Raw genomic sequence first — 22301 nt, 5'->3', positions numbered from 1 at the left:
GAGAAGTTGGACAAAACAATGCTTACGCAACATTTTGTTTTATTTTTATTATAAATACAAGTATGTAACACCATGCCATTACATTTTAGGGTGAACCCCTGAAGACGCCTTGCCCCCCTCAGTCTCTGATAGACTACTGTCTGTGGTCAGAACAGAACCGGTCTGAGGAGGGCATCTCCACTTCGGGTTCTTCTTTCTGCTCCTGGTCCATTGCCTGTTTAGGGCYGCAGTGGTGTGCACAGGCTGTGTACATCCCTCGGATCAGGAAAAGCACAGATATTGCGGCATAGTAGCTGCCATAGATGATGAACTGGGGAAAGGGAAATTAAACTTTGGTTTTATTAGAGGGGTTAAGAACAGTAGCAATGCAGTAATAATTTGCCACCAGGTGTCAATCTCTTGCCACTTTTGATAACTTGTGCAGTGATCAGTTAAAGGAATGGACAATGGCCTGTCTAGCTCTGGATTGTGCAACCATACCTGTGTGATAATGTCTAACCCCAGTGCACTTTCATCAACAACGATGGCTGTGAGAATGGTCTGCAGCAAGAGGGCGACAAAAGTGTTGACTCCGAACGTTAGAGCATAGCATGCCATGGAAAGGTTGGATGCAATCTGGAATCTGTAATGACCAAACAGATAACACTATGTACTGAATATTTTCATTGTGCATTTCTGATGAATGTCTATGGGATGCATGGAAGGTATATGAAATAAATATAGCTGAGTTCATTGATGTATGGCCTACAGAGTGTTCACTTACGTAGTGATGGTGATCAGCAGCATGTAGGAGGCCTTGAAGATGACGTAGCCAGCATAGCTTGCCCAAATGTTGCTGGTCAGCCCAATCAGAAACACGGCCCCTGCCCCGACCGCAGAGAACACCCCCAGTGACAGCTCCCCCCAGACATCCCAGGTCACCTTTACATGACCCACACAGAAGGCTGCGGCTGCACCTATAGGACAGGGATGGGACAACAGTGGATMATTTCCTTTTTAGATCCTGAGTAAATACTTTAAAACTGTTTAAATACTTGTAAACTGCATCCTTCCTCCCTTCCTTGAAGAAATCACTGATCCAACGCTGTTGGCTGGATTAAAGCATAGGATTCAATACATGGCTTTCATCWATCAATCAATCAATCAATCAATCAATCAAATGCATTTACAAAGCCCTTTTTACATCAGCAATTGTCACAAAGTGCTTATACAGAAACCCAGCCTAAAACCCCCAAAGACCAAGCAATACAGATGTAGAAGCATGGTGGCTGGGACAAACTCCCAAGAAAGGCCGGAACCTAGGAAGAAACCTAGAGAGGAACCAGGCTCTAGGGGTGGCCACTCGTCTTCTGTGCCGGGTGGAGATTATAAGAGAATGATCCAGTCATATCAGATCAGTCATTACCCCAAGCAAGGACGGATGCTTTCGAATTGGAACAGGACCCTCATTGTATTCCTAGGGGGGGAAGTGTTCCTACCATAATGTATCAGGACAGTATAACGCCTCTATCCCTGAACACATAGGATAGAGGACAGGGCTTTCCCTTTAATTAAAGGGATACTTCAGGATTTTGACAATGAGGCCCTTGATCTACTGCCAGAGTCCGATTGACTTGTTCCGATAAGTCACTATCTCTCAAACCCGAGCTATCAGCAATAATCAGAYAAATCGTTACCCAAGTTATCACCTTAATTGAAGCAATTACTCTTCTCTGCATTTCTTCTCTGAATTTTATTAGTATATTTTTATTAAGTAATAAAATAAATATTAGCAATGCAACATTTTATCTGAATATAAAATTCACCAACCTGGTTAAACCCCAAAGCACAGCTACTCCACTGAACACACACACACAACACACACACACACACACACAACACACAAACACACACACACACACACACACACACACACACACACACACACACACACACACACACACAGTTCTGAGATTGTCTTACCTACTACTGCGCAGATGGCCTCGACCCCTCCATTGTAGACAGAGGAGGTGCTGGATGGCTCTATGTGGTCCCACATCAGCTGGATGTAGTTGAACACCTGGCCGTAGCCGGCCGTGGCTAGAGCCCACCACAGAGACCAGTAGACCAGCTTCCTAGAGGAGTAGGACTCTCTGAAACTGCTCCAGAGCAGCCTGCCAGCATAGACCACATTATGCAGGCTGCACCAGCCAGTACTACCCCCGGCACCTTGGGTCCTACCCGACCCAGCACCATCCTCCACGGCCTCCTCTGCATCCTGGGCCTCCTCCACTGCACTCGCCTCCTCCTCCACCTGGCCCTTGGCGCTCAGGCACAGGGCAGCCTTCTCCCCCCTGAAGAACATCCCCTGCTGGGGCATGGGTAGCCAGATGGAGATGAGGAACGCAATGCTGAGAATCCCCAGGGAGATAGCATTGAGGTGGAAGTAGTCCAGCCCTGCCAGGGAGACCAGCATCTGGCCTATGGTGGCCCCTAGGGTGGAGCCTGTCAGCATGGCACTGCGGAGGTAGCCGGTGGCCCGCTGGTACCTCTCCGGAGGGATCACACTGTAGATGTAGGAGAAGTAGGCCACCTCCGTGGAGGTCACCACGGCATAGTTGAACTGCAGGAAGGTCATGGCGGTCAGGCCGGGGGCGAAGCAGAGCAGGACATAGTTGGTGACCAGGAAGAGGCCCTGGACCACGATCACCGGCTTGTACCTCAGGAAGTCTGTCAGCAGGAAGACGGGGAAGAGGACGGCCAGGTAGGAGTACGTCCAGATGGGGAACAGGTAGTTGGTCACCTTAGGAGGCACAGGGAGAGGAGTGATTAATTTATCACTAGATCTATTCAATATGCACAGGGATACTGAATAGTCCTACCGGTCGTCTATATGAAGCAAAAACACTACATAGCCCACTGTATACAGTAACCTGAGGATACACTGTATATACAAAAGTATGTGGACAGCTACATGTGGACACCCAAATTAGTGACTTTCAACGTGGCACTATCATAGGATGTCACCTTTCCAACAAGTCAGTTCGTCAAATTTCATCCCTGCTAGAGCTGCCCCGGTCACCTGTAAGTGCTGTTATTGTGAAATGTTTCGGAGCAGCAACGGCTCAGCCGCGAGGTGGTAGGCCACACAAGCACACAGAATGGGACCGCCGGGTGCTGAAGTGTGTAGCGCGTAAAAATCATCTGTCCTCGGTTGCAACACTTACTACTGAGTTCCGAACTGCCTCTAGAAGCAACGTCAGGTTTCCATGGCAGAGCAGCCGCACACAAGCCTAAGATCACCGTGCGCAATGCCAAGCATCGGCTGGAGTGGTGTAAAGCATTGGACTCTGAAGCAGTGGAAACGCATTCTCTGGAGTGATGAATCACGCTTCACCATCTGGCAGTCCGACGGACACATTTAGGTTTGGAGGTTACCAGGAAAACGCTACCTGCCTGAATGCATAGTGCCAACTGTAAAGTTTGGTGGAGGAAGAATAATGGTCTGGGGCTGTTTTTCATGGTTTTGGCAAGGCCCCTTAGTTCCAGCGAAGGGAAATCTTAACTCTACAGCATACAATGACATTCTAGACGATTCTGTGCTTCCAACTTTGTGGCAACAGTTTGAGGAAGGCCCTTTCCTGTTTCGGCATGGCAATACCACCGTGCACAAAGCGAGGTCCATACAGAAATGATTTGTCGAGATTGGTGTGGAAGAACTTGACTGGCCTGCACAGAGCCCTGACCTCAACCCCATCAAACACCTTTGGGATGAATTGGAATCCCGTTTGCGAGCCAGGCCTAATCGCCCAACATCAGTGCTCAACATCAGTGCCCAACCTCACTAATGCTCTTGTGGCTGAATGGAAGCAAGTCCCTGCAGCAATGTTCCAACATCTAGAGGAATGCTTTCCTAGAKGAGTGGAGGCTGTTATAGCAGCAAAGGGGGGACCAACTCCATATTAATACCCATGATTTTGGAATGAGATGGTTGACGAGTAGGTGTCCACATACTTTTGGTAATGTAGTGTATTTCATTCTATCGTGTGCATCATTTACTTTCTTATCACAAACTTGTTAACAACTCCATTCAAAACTGTTCATGTGTAGCATGCTGCTGGTTACTTTACCACTTCCTCTGAGATGTTCTTGTATGGTCCAATAAGGTAGGGTGTTAGGAAGGGCTCAGCTGGTCTGCAGTTGGCGAAGAACCCATAGAGCGACAAAACGGCTGTGGGAAACACCCAGCCAGTGGACTTCAGCTTGGCCCAGGAACCCATCCTGGTAGGCTACCCCTTATGTCCCCCTCACACGTACTACCTCTGGGTCTGAGTCCTGTGTACCACTGGGATCTGTTGGCAGTAGGCAGCAGTAGATCACTTGGCCAAGTCCTTGTCGGGGAAATGTATGAATTTTGTCTGTCTATGAACTAATTGTTTATAACTGAGAATGCAAGTTTATATGAGGGAGACTTTGAGCTATTGGGAAATAGTCCCACTGATGGTAAAATGAAAGCTTARGTCAGCCTCAGTTGTTGACACTGAGTTTACCACGTTTTTCTGGTCTCTATTATTGACTTTATGTACATGTTTTGTGCACAGTTATGGAACAAGTTCTGTCTTTTTTTAACAGGTTAGTTGTGGGTGAGTTGTGTGTTTCAGTCCATCTGCACATGCAACCTGGCCGAGCTCCAGCTAGTCTGTCGCCATAACAACGCTTTGTTTACAAGGGATTTCTGCTGGAGGAGCGAAATTAAACTCAAACGATTCTTTCTCAGATATTATCCACCAGGTAATGAATATGTTGTTGATGATGCTAAAATACTTGATAATTAGATACTAATGAATGTTTGGACAAGTAGGTAGCRAATTATTTGTACCATTTTGTGCAACTACACAGACACTATAACAGTAGTGCTGTTCTGACCTAGAGCTAACTGGCTAGCCCAGAGCCATAACCTTAGGTCTCTGTGCTAGCCAGACCAGTTAACTGTAACAGCAATTTAATGCATGGCGCACAAGTTGAAGTTACAAGAAGGCCTAAAGCAACTTGTATCTCACAATTGGTCTGGTTTCGAATATTGAATTGATGCCTTTGGTTCACAGGTATCATCCTGGAATATGAGAAAGGAGGAGCTCTGAAGACTAAATTCATTGATTTGTTGGAATTGTCTCCAGTGTGAGTAGACAATAGTACAATTCATYTTTATGAATGAGATGCTGTGTTAGTGATCATGATATGTACAGTGCTGCCAACTTTTGAAGAAACCTTGGAGTGAGATTTGCTATGTGAATTTCATTTCCCTCTGGTACAACTCCTAGAGGGGGGACTGCAATTCTACGTATTTTGACATAGCTTGACATAGCTATGACCAAATAAATAAATAAAAAACACTGGCCAGCTGTATTCAGTATGCTTTGAACATTACTTGAACACTCAAAATTTGACGACTTTGGGGGATGACATTTTTTAGGTGGTTTGACACTTCATCCTTTCAGACAGCAATGAAATGAGATAGGGAGACAGGCAAATGATAGAAACAGTGGGAAGGTTGGAAGCACGGATTGATCCCTGTTCTCAGGTAGAAAGTTGTATGCAACACTTGCCGGGGAGTGTTACCACTAGGGCTGTTACGGTGATCGTATTACCGCCACACCGGCAGTCACGGGTCATGACGGCAGCCAAATTCCATGTGACCGTTTAGTCATGGTGATAGGCTTCTCCAATCTCTGATGCTTCTGATGGTCATTAGTATCCCACCAAACTTGCTAACTGCCTGGTATTCAGCACTCTATTGTCCCTCTAATCACTATGACTTCAATGCAAATGTTATCGAAAATCTAATCACACTTCATGAGAGCCCATGAGCTCATGTTGCGCAYCATTTCTATAGGCTATGCAYTTGAGTGAGAAAAAGTTTCTCAACTTTCCTAATATTAAGCACTTTAATTAAGCACTATTGCTTCTCTTTACAACAYGAGTATAGCCTGCCTGGCATGAAAATTAACCTGGAAAAAGTTTCCTCCATTCACAGGAGGTTGGTGGCACCTTAATTTGGGAGGACGGGCTCGTGGTAATGGCTGGAGCGATATGAGGGGAATGGTATCACATACATCAAACACATGGTTTGATGGCCTTCCATTTGCTCCATTTCAGTCATTATTATGAGCTGTCCTCCCCTCAGCAGCCTCCACTGCCTACATTCGCTATTTAAGTGCATAGATGACYTTTTTTTCCCCCTACCCCTGTTATGAGACAGGTGCATGACAATGGTCCATTCTAAATCAAAACAAATGTCACACTTATATTATTTAGTATATGCAGGGTTGGGTAGGTTACTTTCTAAATGTAATCCGCTACAGTAGCTAGTTACCTGTCCAAAATTGTAATCAGTAACGTAACTTTTGGATTACCCAAACTCAGTACCGTAATCTGATTACATTCTGTTACTTTTAGATTACTTTCCCCTTAAGAGGTATTAGAAGAAGACAAAAATGTATGTTACCAATTGAACAACATCTATTGCTGGATAAATCAATGTTAAAGTTTACATAGCTGGCCATATATGGATGTTACATTTTACTTTATGGGTTGGTTATGTAGGCTTCTTCTAACCCATCGCTTTCTACTACATATAATAATACGATAAAATTATATCTGTACATTAAAAACCAAAGTCTATCGGAATTCCAGTCATTCCAATAAATGTTACACCCCTTGATCTTCAAGAATAGGACTTGGAAATATGGACGTATAGATTAGCCAAATTGTTTTACCTGAGCATGGCCCCAAAACTAAGGACTTATTAGCCAGCCCAACTGTCTGGTTTATGATTTTGTTGTCATGGAGGACTGATTGGGCTCGTTGATTCGAGTTGAAAAATAAATTATGCGCTCATGGAATGGCATTCTTTGCCAAGAGTGTGCAAAGCTTTCATCAAGGCAAAGGGTGGCGACTTTGAAGAATCTAAAATCTAAAATATATTTGATTTGTTGGTTACTACATGATTTCTTATGTGTTATTTCATAGTTTTGATGTCTTCACTATTATTATTATACAATGTATAAAATAGTAAAAATAAAGAAAAACCCTTGAATGAGTAGGTGTGTCCAAACTTTTGACTGGCACTGTATATATAATGTATAGGTCCAAAAATAGATGTGGCAACTACAGATTGTCCCTTTAAGTCTATCAAAAGTGTGTAATTTTGAGCATGTGTCCATTAGACCTATGGATTTATTTATTTTATCASAATTAATTAGATTGAGCAATAAAAGCCCCACTTTTATTCCACAGGCTGGGATCKGCAKTKTGRAGCTGTTGCAAYAGCGCATTTTTCACWTGCTGTCAACTGGTTTCAAAAACAATGATTGAATTCAACCATTGTTGGGTTCAAATACACATTTAGATTTGTGAACAGCCATTCACAACAACCACAATCCTTAAGGAGCAAATAGCTAAATGAGAAAGCAGCAGTGTGATTCACATCAACGCGCTAACGTTATGTAGATATCAATAATAAGTGATATCTGTATCGCCGTAGWCTACACCACTACTGTCATTCTTACCTCCAAGCGTTTATTCAAGTTGGATAATCGTTGGATGCCGACAGTGTTGGGGTTCGTTTCCTCGTTCCTTGTCAATCATCGACTCATTAGTGAAATTAGCATTATGACAATATCTTTAATTAAATAATTCAAAAACCTTTATTAATGCAATTGCAGACAGAAGTTGACAACAGTAACATAACGCATGTTTCCGAGTAAGTTCTGCAAAATATAAAAGGTCCCAAGTTATTTTATTAAACCTGAAGTCCAGCCCTTGTGATGTCACTGCATATGTCATTACCTTCTACTCATCAGACCAAGCCCATGCATACACTGCTATATAAACTTGCAAGAGAGATACAATAGTTCCGGTGTTTTCTAAGGCCTAGGCAATAAATGTCCACTCCCCAAAGTGGATTTATTGTGGAATGTCTGACTAGTCTCTTATCTCCTACACTCCCCTGCAGAGTTATGTCTCAGTCACACATTTCTCAGAGGGGTCTCTTTATAAGAGGCAGAGAGACTAGAAAACAACTGTGGAACAATACTAAACCTCTAAAATTAATATATATATTGTTAATCTGTAGTCTAGGACCCTATAAAAGTAAGGAGGGCGGGGTCTTATAACCCCTCCCCTTCTATTAATACAACATAAGCATAATCAATTATTATAATACATCAAACATTTGGTACAGCCCCTATCATGACCRCTAGGTGAACCCCTGACAACAGCAGTCGCACCATTGGTAGACAGCTTGGYCTGTAGCCTACAAAAGCCTATTCCTGCTCTTTTCCCGCGATCCATCAAACACATTTGGTGTGTCATCATAGTGGTCTCMGACTTTTGGTCAGACTCGCTCAGGTGAAACAAACTTACATTTGCGCCTTTTTTCAATGCTGATTTGAATGTCATTGAGAAAACAGAGAAGTGTCAAATATTTTTTTCCGCAAACATCCTTTATGAATTTAGAAGTAATCCTCGAAGTAATCATCTAGTTTTTCAAAAGTATCGGTAATCTGATTAAAATATTTTTGCTGGTAACATAACGGATTACAGTTACCGTTTTTTGTAATCCCTTACATGTAACATGTAATCCGTTACTCCCCAACCCTGAGTATATGTAAAGACAAGATTAAATAAAGAATAGTCTGATGGGTGACAATATTAGCCTATCACTTGTGAATTATATATTATCACTTGTGAATGACGCCCAGCTTGTGTGCAGTAAGGCAAAAAACAGCGCATGCCTTTTTTTGCAACTTTTTAAATCATAGTTGCACACCTCATGTAGCTAAGACCATAGGCCTATATGTTTTTATAAGGTTTGTATCACAACTAAAGTGGCCAAATTACTTCTTAAAATTAAGCACATTAATCCGCTTTACAACGGGTGTAGAGCCTAACTGGCATACATAAGGAGTGAGTGAGTTTCATGTTTGGGGAAGGTCATTTTCACCATAAAAATGCACCTTTATAATAAAAGCATTATATTGCATTTGCTYTCACTTTTGAGAATGGTGTTTTCCAGCTAATTGATTGCATTTTGAAAAATATGTGTTTATAGCCTACTGTCGTGTGCGAATTGCTCAGCTTATAATGTGATGAAATAGCCAAATTGTCACACCCTGATCTGTTTCACCTGTCCTTATGATTGTCTCCACCCCCCTCCAGGTGTCGCCCATCTTCCCCATTATCCSCTGTGTATTTATACCTGTGTTCTCTGTTTGTCCGTTGCCAGTTCGTCTTGTTTGTCAAGTCAACCAGCGTTTTTATTCTCAGCTCCTGCTTGTCCCAGTTTCTCTTTTTCTCACCCTCCTGGTTTTGATCTTTCCCTGTCCTGACTCTGAGCCCGCCTGCCTGACCACTCTGCCTATCCCCTGAGCCTGCCTGCCATCCGGTACCGTTGCCCCACCTCTGGTTTATTGACCCCTGCCTGCCTTGACCAGTGTGCCCTCATCTTCGAGCTTCAGTCCTCCTCCTTCCCCTCGGATCGCTCCAAGATAGCCTACCTCATCACGCTGATGTCCGGGAGGGCCCTCACCTGGGCTACTGCCGTGTGGGAACAACAGCCTAGTCTGGAGGTGTTCGAGAAGTGAGGAAGGTTTTTGATGCCCTGTTCTCTGGGTGAGAGGCCGCCCGTAAGCTAATCCAGCTCCGGAAGGACTCCCGCAGTGTAGCTGATTATGCGGTGGATTTCTGCACGTTAGCAGCAGAGAGTGCTTGGAATCAAGAGGCACTGTTCAATATGTTCCTGCATGGCGTCTCGGAGGAGGTCAAGGAGGATCTTTTAGCCCGGGAGTTACCTACAGAGCATGATTCCCTTATCCATTTGACCATTCGCATCTACGGGCGATTACGGGAACGACGGAGGGAGAGGAAATTGGACTTCGCTCGTACGCCAAGAGAACCCAAGGCTTCCCGACCTGCTCCGAGGACTGCCGAAGACGGTCGAGTCACCGCCTCCTGAGCCTATGCCACTAGGCACAGCTGGACTGTCGCCAGCAGAATGGCAATACAGGATTGACACAAAGAGTTGTCTGTATTGCGGGACTCTTGGTCTTTAAAAAAAACAGGCTCACCGGTAGGAGCGAGTACTCTGGTGGGCCATATGGAGAACGTTCCTGCTTCCCTTGCTCACACCACTTTTCATGCCATTCTGCTGTGGGGAGATCCGTCCAAATTTCTCCGGGTTCTCATAGACTCTGGGGCCAACTAGAGCTTTTTGCACGCTACCCTGGCGTCCGAGCTGAACATCCCCACTCAGCCCTTCTCCATTCCCATGGACATTATAGACTGAGTCACCCACAACACCACCCCCATCAACCTACGTGTGTCAGGGAACCACATCGAGGCTATCCAGTTCCTGCTCATCAAGTCCCCTCTGATTCCCGTGGTATTGGGATTCTCCTGGCTCCAGTGACACAATCCCCTCATTAACTGGTCTACTGGTGCCATCATGGGCTGGAACCCACGCCCATTGCCTAAAGTCAGCACAACCTGCCACGGGACGTCTTCCTTGGGGCTCGGAGTACCAGGACCTCCGGGAGGTGTTCAGCAAGGCCCGTGCCACTTRGCTCCCGCCGCACCGACCTTATGACTGCAGGATTGACCTTCTCCCTAGCACGACTCCGCCCCGGGGTCYACTGTACTCTCTGTCAGGACCAGAGACCAAGGCGATGGAGACCTACATTGGGGACTCCCTTGCTGCAGGATTCATCCTTCTTCTCCCGCCCACGCAGGGTTCTTCTTTGTGGAGAAGAAGGACAAGCCCCTGCGCCCGTGGATCGACTACCAGGGTCTCAATGACATAACGATTAAGAACCGCTACTCACTACCACTCATCTCCTCGGCCTTCGAGCCGCTCCAGGGGGCCATCGTGTTTTCCAAGCTGGATCTACGGAACGCCTACCACCTGGTGCAGAACCGGGAAGGAGACGAGTGGAAGACCGCCTTCAACACGGCCAGTGGTCACTACGAGTATCTGGTCATGCCATTTGGCCTTACCAACGCCCCTGCTGTGTTCAAGGCTCTGGTCAATTATGTTCTACCTAGATTACATCCTCATCTTCTCCCGTTCCACCCAAGAACATGTGCTTCACGACAGGTTCTCCAACGCCTCCTGGAGAACCAGCTGTTTAAAAAACATTTTATTCGTATTTTTATTGAATATCCAAAACATACAATATACTTGTAGTGAAGACGCTCAACAACTACACCACACCAGTCATCCAACAGACTCCCATTCAGAGCGACACACAGAAGCATCCAGGGTCAACGCCCTGCTCAAGGGCACGTCGACAGATCTCTCACAAGGCCCCAAAAAATGGGGACTTGAACCCTCCATGATCCCCCCCACAGTTCCCCATAGCTGTCCCTCAACCATCCGAGACCCCTCCCACTGTCACCCTCCCCAAGAAAAAAATAAATAAAATTCATTCCATTCCCCACCCCCATGCACCAACAACCAAGAAAATGAATCATGAGTTAAAAGAAAACAAAAAAAACAAAAAAACAAAGGACATCAAGGACAACTAAAATCATAACAGCAAGGCCAACTGTATATGTTTGAGTTAGTGGTTCAACGGATCTGATTATTTTAGGATCAGCAAAAAACAAAAAGGGAGACAAATATAATTTTGCTTTATTACTTAAAGAACACTTAAAAACAAGGAACTGTTCAATGTTTAATAATATCTAAAAATATTCAATACTCAATTGTTAAATTAAAGTGCAATATGAGGGCTGATACCTTCTTCCTTTGAACAATAGTGAATGAAAAATAGCCTGTTCCTTTAAAAAAAAGAAGCAAAGCAGACCTGAGCTTATAACTTCAAATTCCATTTTAAAAAGATGAGGTTGTCTCATTGTCTGGGGAGAGGGTAGACCTTTTGGGGTCAACATTTGTCCCTGCCGTGGGAAACACCCTCTCGCTCGGAACTGAAGTGCCAGGCACAGCCGGTAGCTTCTTTCCATTATGGCAATGTGAGGGTATTTACACTCATTGCTTTTCCCCATGCAGTGGATCACCTCCACTGGAATGCCGCTTGCTGCCTTGTAGGATTGCCACCTCCCTCTTTGATGTGTTGGCAAACGTCTTGTCTGTTGTCCTTGCTCGCAAAGGTCTCCCCGAAAAGCTCCTTCGTGCCAAATTATTTTGTGGAGGAGATGCCTCTGAGTCTGCTCTTGTCAGCTCTGTGGCTTGACCTTGCAATAAAAAATGACTTGATCTATTAACTAATAATTATTTATTTCCATATTCATTGACATAGATTGTGGCAATAACATTTAATAAAAGCCATTATTATTATTCCAAATCAAAAATGGATGATTATAATAGCAATAGCATAGACTAAGATTAGACTGCAGAATATTTATTATGTAAGTAATTCACTCTTATTTTTTWWTTTTTTACCTCTTCAGTGGCCACAATCTCAGTGGTGAGATCACTGTATGTCTTCCGCGTATGGCAGGGTCTATGTGAGACAGGGACTTGAACCTGTGCAGTAGATRTATGAAGGTAGTCCTGTACATTAGGGGGGTATCTGGGMTTCAGGTCCTCTCTAATGGCAGCCTTGACATCMCTAGTGATGGTMCTGTCTTCCTCACTTGGTGCCATGGATTGTAGAATCCTTGTTTTCAGAGGTAGGATRATGGACACAGACGGTGCTGTTTCAGRGCTCAYRKGGGTTGTAACCGTTTTGAGGMGTTTGAGCACCTGGAGGACCTCCTCTGCCACTTTCARGTCATCATCAGACAAGGTGAKYATGTCTRAATGTTTTTCCAGGGTCTTGTCTGTCAGTGCAGAGTATACAGCTGCCTGCTGCTCAAGATWGCGCTCCAACATGTCATAAGTAGAGTTCCATCTTGTTGTGACATGYTGTATGAGCTTGTGGGTCGATAGCTGTGGTATTTCTTGCTTGGTCTTAACCTGAGRGGCTGTTGTGCTTCGGTGGAAAAAGYAAACCACCTTCCTGATCCTCCCATCTGGTTCACTGAGATTCCCCTTTGAAATGCTAGATGCACATGATCACATGTGCAAAGCAAGCTATCTGTGGCCCCAGTCCAGCTTCTATCGCTGCATTTACTTGGTTCTTGGCATTATCTGTGGTGGTTGGGATACTGCTATTAGGCCTCTCTAGCTTCCACTCTGCTACTGCTCCTAGCAGTATTTGCGGCAGATTTGTGCCTGTGTGACTCTTATAGAGGGGTCGTGTCTGTAGCACCGGACTTCACATCTCCCACATRTCTGTYGTGTAGTGAGCAGTCACAGTCARGTYGCTTTCCGTTGCCCTGGAGGTCCACCCGAATGTGGTGAGGGCAACAGAGGATGCCTTGGATAATTCGTCGACAATTTTGATATTTTCCTGTTCATAAAGATCTGTCACGATCTTCATACGGAAGTGGGTGCGCCAGGGGATTTCATAGCGTGGCTCAAGCACTTTCACCATATTTTTAAACCCTTTGTTTTCCACAACAGAGTACGGCCTCATGTCTGCAGTGATAAACATCCCAATAGATTTGGTGATGGCTTTAGTCCAGTCTGATTCTGCAGCAAAGGGCTTAAATGTCGCGGTGATAAGTTGTTGTCTCTTGGCTGAGATGGCTCCTGTCACTGACACACCAGGGTGATGACGCTTTAAATGTGTGGCCATGCTCAATGTATTCCATGATCATACGGCTTTCTTGTGGCACAATGCCTACACACCATAATGGTGTTGTCCACCACCCTTCTTCTGTCATCACATTTGACAGGGAAGCCAAAATGCTCCAATACATGAGACTTAAATGAAGCAGGAGGCTTTTCCAGTTCTTCAGCTCCTCCGCCAGCCATGGCTGTCACTGCTCTTTTTTCTTCTTTGCTTTTTACAACGTGAGCATCCAGGATTGATTTGTTGGGATTCAACATGCCCCGTTCACGTGAACAGTACACASAACTGCTTTWWAAAAAATCAAATCAACCTTCAGGCTTCAGAGTAAAACACAGCYRKSGTCTTGTCTTTATCTTTTCACTGCAACTCTGCATCGAGATTTAGGGAAGTATTACTTTAAAAAGTAACTGCGGCATTAAAACTGTATTTCACACTATGATTGTTAAACTTTGCAATTGATCCGCGGTTCACATGTGTGCCGAACCGTGGGGGGTGATCCGTACGGATCACGGATCAACTAAGGTTTGTTACACCACTAGTTTGAGTGCATGTCTGGCACTATTTACATATTGTGTGTTCGTGTATGTGTGTATTTGAATGAGAGTGTGTGTATATGCATGTGTACAAACACCTCAGCCTCAGGCAAACCGGCATTAGCAGTAAAAAACACCTGCCTCAGTGTCATTCAAACTTACATTTTATTATGTTTATTGGGACTTTGTTTTTATACTTTCTATACTTTATCTTTGACCATCATTCTATCTCCCGCCCAGCAACTCTACTCCCACTTGTCTCCAATTCCACATCCCAACCTTCAGCTTCCCTCAGGCCATCCCACCTATCTCTGCTGGCCAACCTTTTGGATTTCTACGCAACATATGTCTTCAACTATGCTGTGATTTTTAACATACAATTTCAATCTATCTAATCGAATAGAATTCCCAGATACGAATTGAAGATAAATATTTTTACTAAGAGTATTAGTATATTAGTAATTGACTGACCCGGTCTCTCCAGATCTCCTAACAGTACTATTTCTAGGGTCAATTTTAGATCAATGTCATGCATTTTCAGCCATTCCTGAATCTGAGTCCGAAATAAATGGTGTATTGATTAGTATCCTCACAGCAAACAGTTTCGATGATTTATGCCCCAAATATTCAAAAACAAATTTGGTGGCAAGAATTCTATATATAATTTAGCTGAAAAGCACGAAGTCCTGAATCTTGCGTTGTTTATATATCAACTCATACACCCTGTACCATGAAATCGTACAAATCAAAAATCTCTTCCCCAACTATTTACCAATCTGAATGGCACAGTGGTCAACATACTGGTCCTGAATGAAACTGGTATACTTGCCTATTTATGCTATTTTTATTCCTCCGCCAATTTTAATCCTTTATATTGGGCAGACAGACCAGTTCCCTGCCTCCTCCATTTTTGGGGTAATTCTGTAACCAATTGGTTGTACTCTTGGATTGAGCAGACCTTCCCGTACAATTCTTAAAGTTCCATGAAAGACATAACTCAACTTTTCCAATTTACAATATAATTTAAGAACAAAATACCCTTTTCAAAAAAGATATCCATAYATACCAGTATTTTATCAACCAGCACATTTGAGTTCAGCCATAATGTTTGTTGTAATATTTGTTCTATCTTTTCAGGGGGATGAAATTGAAATTGTAGCCATCTCTGCAATGCTTGTTTGTTAAAGAGAGATACTTTGACAAAAGTATCATTTTCAATTAATCGAAAATGAGACATGGCAATCTGCAAAAAGGCCATTTTTAAACAATGGATGAGTTTTTCTTAGTAATCTACTTGAGAACCATTTAGGGTTCAAGAAAAACCTTTTAATAAGTTAAGCTTTTAGAGAGAGGTTTAGTGCTTTTATATTTAATAATCTCAACCCACCCAATTCATATTCATTATATAGATAGGCACGCTATATTTTGTCTGGTTTAGTGTCCCAGATAAAGCGAAATATTTTTTGCTCATATGATTTGAATAACGAATCATCAGGAGTAGGCAGCACCATAAGTAAGTGAGTAAACTGAGATATGACTAAATATTACCTCTCCATGGTTGCAGGATCTTGTCTATTTTTACAAGTTTTCTATTGAAATTCATTGTGGAGAGCTTATTAATATCTTTGTGATATGAATACCAAGTATGTCTACTTCACCGTCAGCCCATTTTATAGGTAAACTGCAGGMTAATATAAAAGTTGTATTTTTTAAAGATCCAATACGTAGTATTGTACACTTATCATAATTAGGTTTTAGTCCAGAGTCCAGAAAAGTTATCTAGATCTTCAATGAGACATTGCAGGGATCTAGCTTGCGGACTTAATATAAAACTTGTGTCATCGGCATACATGGACACCTTTGTTTTTAAGCCTTGGATTTCTAATCCTATAATGTTGTTATTGGATCTGATTTTAATAGCTAGCATTTCGATGGCCATAACGAATAGATATGGTGACAGCAGACACCCTTGTTTAACTCCTCTTGACATCTCAAAACTCTCTGAGAAGTAGCTGTTATTTACTATMTTACACCTGGGGTTGCTATACATTACTTTTACCCATTTTATAAGAGAATCACCGAAATTGAAAAAATCCAGACATTTATAAATAAAATCCAGTCTTACTTTATCAAATGCCTTTTCAAAATCTGCTATAAATACCAGGCCTGGCTTCTTAGATGTTTCAWGATGTTCTATTATCTCTTGTAGTTGTCGTACATTATCTCCAATGTATCGTCCATGTAAAGAACCTGTCTYATCAGGAWGAACAATACCCGGTAAACCCTATTAATTCTGAGTGCTATGCATTTCGCTAGTATTTTTACATCACAACATTGAAGTGCAKGTTTTTTAGATACACTGGATCTTTATATTTGCCATCTGGGTCTTGTTTTAATAATAGTGAAATCAGACCTTCCTGCTGAGTACCTGACAGACTACCATTTGTATAGGAGTAGTTAAAACAATCTAACAATGGAGCTTTAAGTACACTGCTCAAAAAAATAAAGGGAACACTTAAACAACACAATGTAACTCCAAGTCAATCACACTTCTGTGAAATCAAACTGTCCACTTAGGAAGCAACACTGATTGACAATAAATTTCACATGRTGTTGTGCAAATGGAATAGACAAAAGGTGGAAATTATAGGCAATTAGCAAGACACCCCCAATAAAGGAGTGGTTCTGCAGGTGGTGACCACAGACCACTTCTCAGTTCCTATGCTTCCTGGCTGATGTTTTGGTCACTTTTGGGCCTGTCTCTTATACACATCTAGATGTGTATAAGAGACAGGTCTATAACCCACACAAGTGGCTCAGGTAGTGCAGCTCATCCAGGATGGCACATCAATGCGAGCTGTGGCAAGAAGGTTTGCTGTGTCTGTCAGCGTAGTGTCCAGAGCATGGAGGCGCTACCAGGAGACAGGCCAGTACATCAGGAGACGTGGAGGAGGCCGTAGGAGGGCAACAACCCAGCAGCAGGACCGCTACCTCCGCCTTTGTGCAAGGAGGAGCACTGCCAGAGCCCTGCAAAATGACCTCCAGCAGGCCACAAAGGTTGGCTCTTTACTCTTTACTGCAACCAGTTGTTTTTCAAAAGTTTTTAACAATGCGTCTTTCCCACGATGACGACCGGTGTCTGTAGTACAGCCACCTAGCATTATTGTTTGGTTAGCAGTGTTTCCTAGCTTTTTAAAGCTAAACGCGTCACGGAATCCCTGCAAAAACAAGTTTGGTATTCTTATTTAATTAATATAGGTTTTGTTTTAATCAAAATAACAAACCGGGTGTTTTCCAGCATACAGTGTTCAGCTGCGCACTCTGATGACATGTGATGACAATGAGGGAGGCTCACGGGAGAACCAGCTGTTTGTAAAAGCAGAGAAGTGCCAGTTCCATCGTTCCACCATCCCTTTTCTAGGTTTCATCATCGCCGCAGGGAGTGTGCAAATGGATCCCGGGAAGGTGAGAGCGGTGGTGGATTGACCCCAGCCTACTTCCAGGGTGCAGCTGCAATGCTTCCTGGGGTTCGCCAACTTCTATCGCTGCTTTATCTAGAGTTACAGCATCCTGGCTTCCCCTCTGTCCGCARTCACCTTGCCCAAGGTTCTGTTCATGTGATCTCCAGCTGCTGACCGGGTGTTCCGGGACCTTGAACATCGCTTCACTACAGCTCCCATCTTAGTTCATCCGGACCATTACCGTCAGTTCGTGGTGGAGGCCGATGGTTCTGATGTCGGAGTGGGGGAGGTCCTGTCCCAGCGTTCTGCCCTGGACCTCAAGCTGCATACCGCCTCAATGCCACGGAAAATAACTACGATGTGGGGAATCGCGAGCTTCTCATTGTGAAGATAGCGTTGGASGAATGGAGGCACTGGCTGGAGGGGGCGGAACACCCATGCATCGTGTGGACTGACCACAAGAACCTGGAGTATCTCCGCACCGCCAAGTGCCTCAACTCCAGGCAAGCCAGATGGGCCCTGCTGTTCACACAGTTCAACTTCTTCCTCTCTTACTGGCCGGGATCCAAGAATGTCAAGCCGGATAAACTGTCCAGCCGCTATAGCCCCACTGGTACCACCCCGGAGCCCGAGACCATCCTTCCCACCTCGTGACGGCGCTCAACTGGGGTATAGGGAAACAGGTCCGGGAGGCGCAGCTGTCCCAGCTGAACCCTGGGGGGGCCCTGATAATTGGATGTTTGTGCCTGACACTGTCCGCTCCGCGGTCCTGGAGCGGGCCCATTCCTCCAGGCTTGCCTGCCACCCGGGCTCCCGTCGGACCCTGGCCTTCGTGCGACAACGCTTTTGGTGGCTTACGATGGTTCCCGGCTGTCGCCACGTTTGTCTTCGCCTGCACGGTCTGTGCTCAGAATAAGACTCCTCGGCAAGCTCCGTCAGGTCTTCTGCAACCACTGCCTGTCCCTCACTGTCCCTGGTCCCACATATCCCAGGATTTTGTCACGGGTCTCCCCCCGTCTGAGGGCAACACTGCCATCCTGACTGTGGTCGACCGGTTTTCCAAAGACGTTCCTCTCCCCAAACTACCCTCGGCCAAGGAGACAGCCCAGCTCATGGTGCAGCACATCTTCCGGATCAATGGACTGCCCGTGGACATGGTCTCCGACCGGGGGCCTCAGTTCTCGTTCCGGTTCTGGAAGGCYTTCTGGAAGGCGTTCTGGGGTGTTGGCCAACCTGTCCTCTGGGTTCCACCACCAGTCCAATGGCCAGTCGGAGCGTGCCAACCAGGATCTTGAGACTACTCTGGTCTCCGTTGGTCTCCGCCAACCCCACCTCCTGGAGCCAGCAGCTGGTGTGGGTCGAGTATGCCCGCAACACCCTTCCCTGCTCTGCCACGGGCCTATCTCTGTTTGAGTGTTCCCTGGGGTATCAGCCCCCGCTCTTCCCCGAGCAGGAGGAAGAGGCCGGCGTACCTTCTTCCCAGATGTTTGTCCGCCGCTGTCGTCGTACCTGGAGGAGAGCCCGGTCAGCCCGGTCAGCCCGCCTCAAGACCACCTCCAGAAATTGACGACAAGCGGATCGCCATCGGACATTGGCTTCCCGGTATCGTCTCGGGCAGAAAGTATGGCTATCCACCCGGGAACTGCCCCTCCAGGTGGAATCCTGCAAACTCTCCCCCCGGTTTATCGGCCCATTTCCCATTTCCAAGAATATTAGCCCCTCTGCTGTTTGTCTTCTGTTGCCCTTTGTATACATCCCACCTTTCATGTGTCCAGAGTCAAACCTATGTCTCACAGTCCTTTGTCTCTTGCCTGTCCTGACTCTGAGCCCACCAGCCTGATCACTCTGCCTGCCCCTGAGTCTGCCTGCCATCCTGTACCTTTGCCCCACCTCTGGATTGTTGACTTCTGCCTACCCTGACCCTGAGCCTGCCTGCCGTCCGGTARCGTTGCCCCACCTCTGGTTMACTGACCCCTGCCTGCCTTGACKTGTCTATTGCCTYCCCCTGTTGGAATATTAAATCATTGCCAATTCGACGTGCATCTGGGTCTTACCTTGATTCCTGATACAAATAGTTTGTCAACATTTTAAGCTAAACGTTCTGATCTGTTGCATCAGCCTCATTGCTTAAACAAGWTTTTTTTAATGCTAAGSGTTGTATTAATTTGGGCTCTATCGGATCCCACAACTGTCCCAGACTACGTTTTGAATATTTATTTCTCGCACAAAATAGAATAAGTCAACTTTTGTACTYTGGGGATAGTAGATTGACATAGGCTAGTGCTTTTCCTGTTTGTTAGGCCTACTCATCTTGTTGGCTGATGAAAAGTACATGTGGACAGTTCTTCCAATATCTTCAATATGCACCTCCGAATTGGATAAGGAAGGGTGCAGTTGTCTTCACTTGTAGCCTGTGAGAAAGACCCGATCACATGACGGGCATTGGCTAATGAGAATTGAGGTATGTGAGTGAAAGGTGCTTTGGATCAAGCAACCAGGAGAAGGGAATTATAATGATGATATTCAGCTCAAGGGCGCAACGGCCACTGGCCGCAAAGGAATGGAAATGCTTGTGTTCCTAGCTCTAACAGTGCAGTATTATCTAACAATTCACAACAATGCACACAAATCTAAAGGTAAAATAATGGAATTAAGAAATATATAAATATTAGGATGAGCAATGTTGGAGTGGCATTGACTGAAATACAGTAGAATAGAGTACAGTATATACATATGAAATGAGTAAAGCAGTATGTAATCATTATTAAAGTGACTAGTGTTCCATTATTAAAGTGACCAGTGATTCCATGTCTTTGTATATGGGGCAGCAGCCTCTAAGGTGCAGAGTTGAGTAACCGGGTGGTAGCCGGCTAGTGATGACTATTTAACAGTCTGATGGCCTTGAGATAGAAGCTATTTTTCAGTCTCTCYGTCCCAGCTTTGATGCACCTATACTGACCTTGCCTTCTGGATGGTAGTGGGGTGAACAGGCCGTGGCTTGGGTGGTTGATGTCCATGATGATCTTTTTGGCCTTCCAGTGACATTGGGTGTTGTAGGTGTCCTGGAGGGCAGGCAGTGTGCCCCTGGTGATGCGTTGGGCAGACCGCACCACCCTCTGGAGAGCCCTGCTGTTGCACCTTCTTCACCACACTGTCTGTGTGGGTGGACCCTTTCAGATTGTCAGTGATGTGTACACCGAGGAACTTGAAGCAGTAGTGTTCTTGCTGACATGCACAGTAATTACCCTATATTTTAGCCCATTGTTAAGAATGATAATTGTTCCACTGATCAGACTAAATAAAGTAAATATCCTGAAGACAAGGTGACATAAAGCTGCTACTACACCCTAACCAAATTATTTGTATATTTATTTTTCCACTCTAGAATCAATCATGCCCTTTTGGGTTCACAATCTGTTTGACAAAATAATTTTTACAGTTACGAAAGGTCACCCTACCAAACTTTCCTGCTAAAACAGACATGGGTCTGTCTGCTGCCTTTTTGTTGTCACATCCTAAATGCCAAATACCAAACGAGGGGACTAATGCAAGTATGGATTAGATTGACTTTAGTACATACTGTCAAAAGGCTGCATTCTGCAATAGATTCATGGACGGGAGTYACATCAACCACATCTTGTTGACAACATTTTACATAAATGCTACCATGCTTCTCTTTTTACAGTTTTATAAACTKYGCGCAGAACGTTCTCTTTCTCCATTCAGCTCCACTCCAATCTTGAGGGGCGTTTCTTTAAAACATGCATCCAATCCCCTTGATCSCTCACATAACTAGACCAATCATACARTTCAATGTGACGCGGTTCACAGTACTGGGGCAAGACAGGGCAATGATAGAGGTTCCGCTCGTGATGTTAAATTGTAGGCGCTGATGCTCCGATTTCAAAACGATTTGGAGCACAGTTGAAAAGTTAATGCGATGACTATACAATAGACTAATTAAAGTATTTATTTAAAAAAAGTAATGTTCAATGCATGAGAWATAAGAAGAGTCTCATGGCCAATGCGTTAGAGTTGGCAGCTCTGTATGTATGCAATTTATTATACTAGTGCTAGTGTAGTATGATGATGATGATGATACAGGTAGAAGAACACACCCACTAGTTCTTCACAACTTCGTCACTGATCCTGCAATACAGTATGACGTCTATTCCCCTATTTTCAATGACCATGATGCATCACTCTGACACATATCTATCCATACAGGACAGACCAAGGAGTTGATATCAGAGCTCAGGGAATCGGAGCCACTGATCACAGTATCACGCATCGAACAAGTCAAACTATTGATCCTCAGACTGCAGGAGAAACCCTAACCCTAACCCTCTTCAAGGTCAAATACAGTTTCCATCTTTCTGAGCTACCTATTCATTTTCATTAGGCTCTCTTCTTAATGATATTGTCATTGCCTGACACATTATCATCCACCATTGTGTGCAAGTGCACACTGGGAAAACGGTGAAGAATTGGGATGCAGCCATAGACAGCCATTAACTGGTATGACCACACTGCAGTGCATTGTGTAATGCAGTACAGCCATCCTGTAATTCCTCATTTGAACCCTAGATGGCAGCAGTGGGTGGGAATTGTAGAATTCAGGACTCTTCCTC

The 22301-nt window shown here is 44.6% G+C and overlaps 1 protein-coding gene and 1 long non-coding RNA gene across 3 annotated transcripts; one reads left to right on the top strand and one right to left on the bottom strand.

Annotated features, from left to right (window-relative positions):
- Positions 1-29: 29 nt before the first annotated feature.
- Positions 30-4299, bottom strand: slc19a3b (solute carrier family 19 member 3b). 2 transcript variants are annotated; one of them, XM_023966408.2, is made up of 5 exons: positions 4110-4299; positions 1963-2782; positions 764-956; positions 481-622; positions 30-310 (listed from the first exon to the last, which is right to left on the bottom strand). In XM_023966408.2, exons 1-5 carry the CDS (start codon positions 4257-4259, stop codon positions 134-136), a joined length of 1482 nt encoding a protein of 493 aa, XP_023822176.1. In that variant the 5' UTR covers positions 4260-4299; the 3' UTR covers positions 30-133. The 2 variants fall into 2 exon arrangements, with proteins under 2 accessions (XP_023822176.1, XP_023822175.1); XM_023966407.2 differs by having other exon boundaries at positions 167-622.
- A 71-nt stretch (positions 4300-4370) lies between these two features.
- Positions 4371-22024, top strand: LOC111949336 (uncharacterized). Its single transcript, XR_002875347.2, has 3 exons — positions 4371-4770; positions 5085-5157; positions 21898-22024. It is a non-coding gene; the product is annotated as an uncharacterized lncRNA (long non-coding RNA).
- Positions 22025-22301: the final 277 nt, after the last annotated feature.

Source organism: Salvelinus sp. IW2-2015, linkage group LG22 (assembly GCF_002910315.2).
Source record: "Salvelinus sp. IW2-2015 linkage group LG22, ASM291031v2, whole genome shotgun sequence".
NCBI lineage: Eukaryota > Metazoa > Chordata > Actinopteri > Salmoniformes > Salmonidae > Salvelinus > Salvelinus sp. IW2-2015.
This window is presented reverse-complemented; position numbering and strand designations above follow the sequence as displayed.

Excerpts from the sequence above, each read along its gene's own strand:
- slc19a3b (XM_023966407.2), bottom strand. The coding sequence starts at position 4,259 with ATGGGTTCCTGGGCCAAGCTGAAGTCCACTGGCTGGGTGTTTCCCACA. Across the intron at positions 2,783-4,109 it reads AGAACATCTCAGAGGAAGTG|GTGACCAACTACCTGTTCCC; the intron begins GTAAAGTAACCA and ends GTGCCTCCTAAG. Across the intron at positions 957-1,962 it reads GGCCATCTGCGCAGTAGTAG|GTGCAGCCGCAGCCTTCTGT; the intron begins GTAAGACAATCT and ends CCTGTCCTATAG.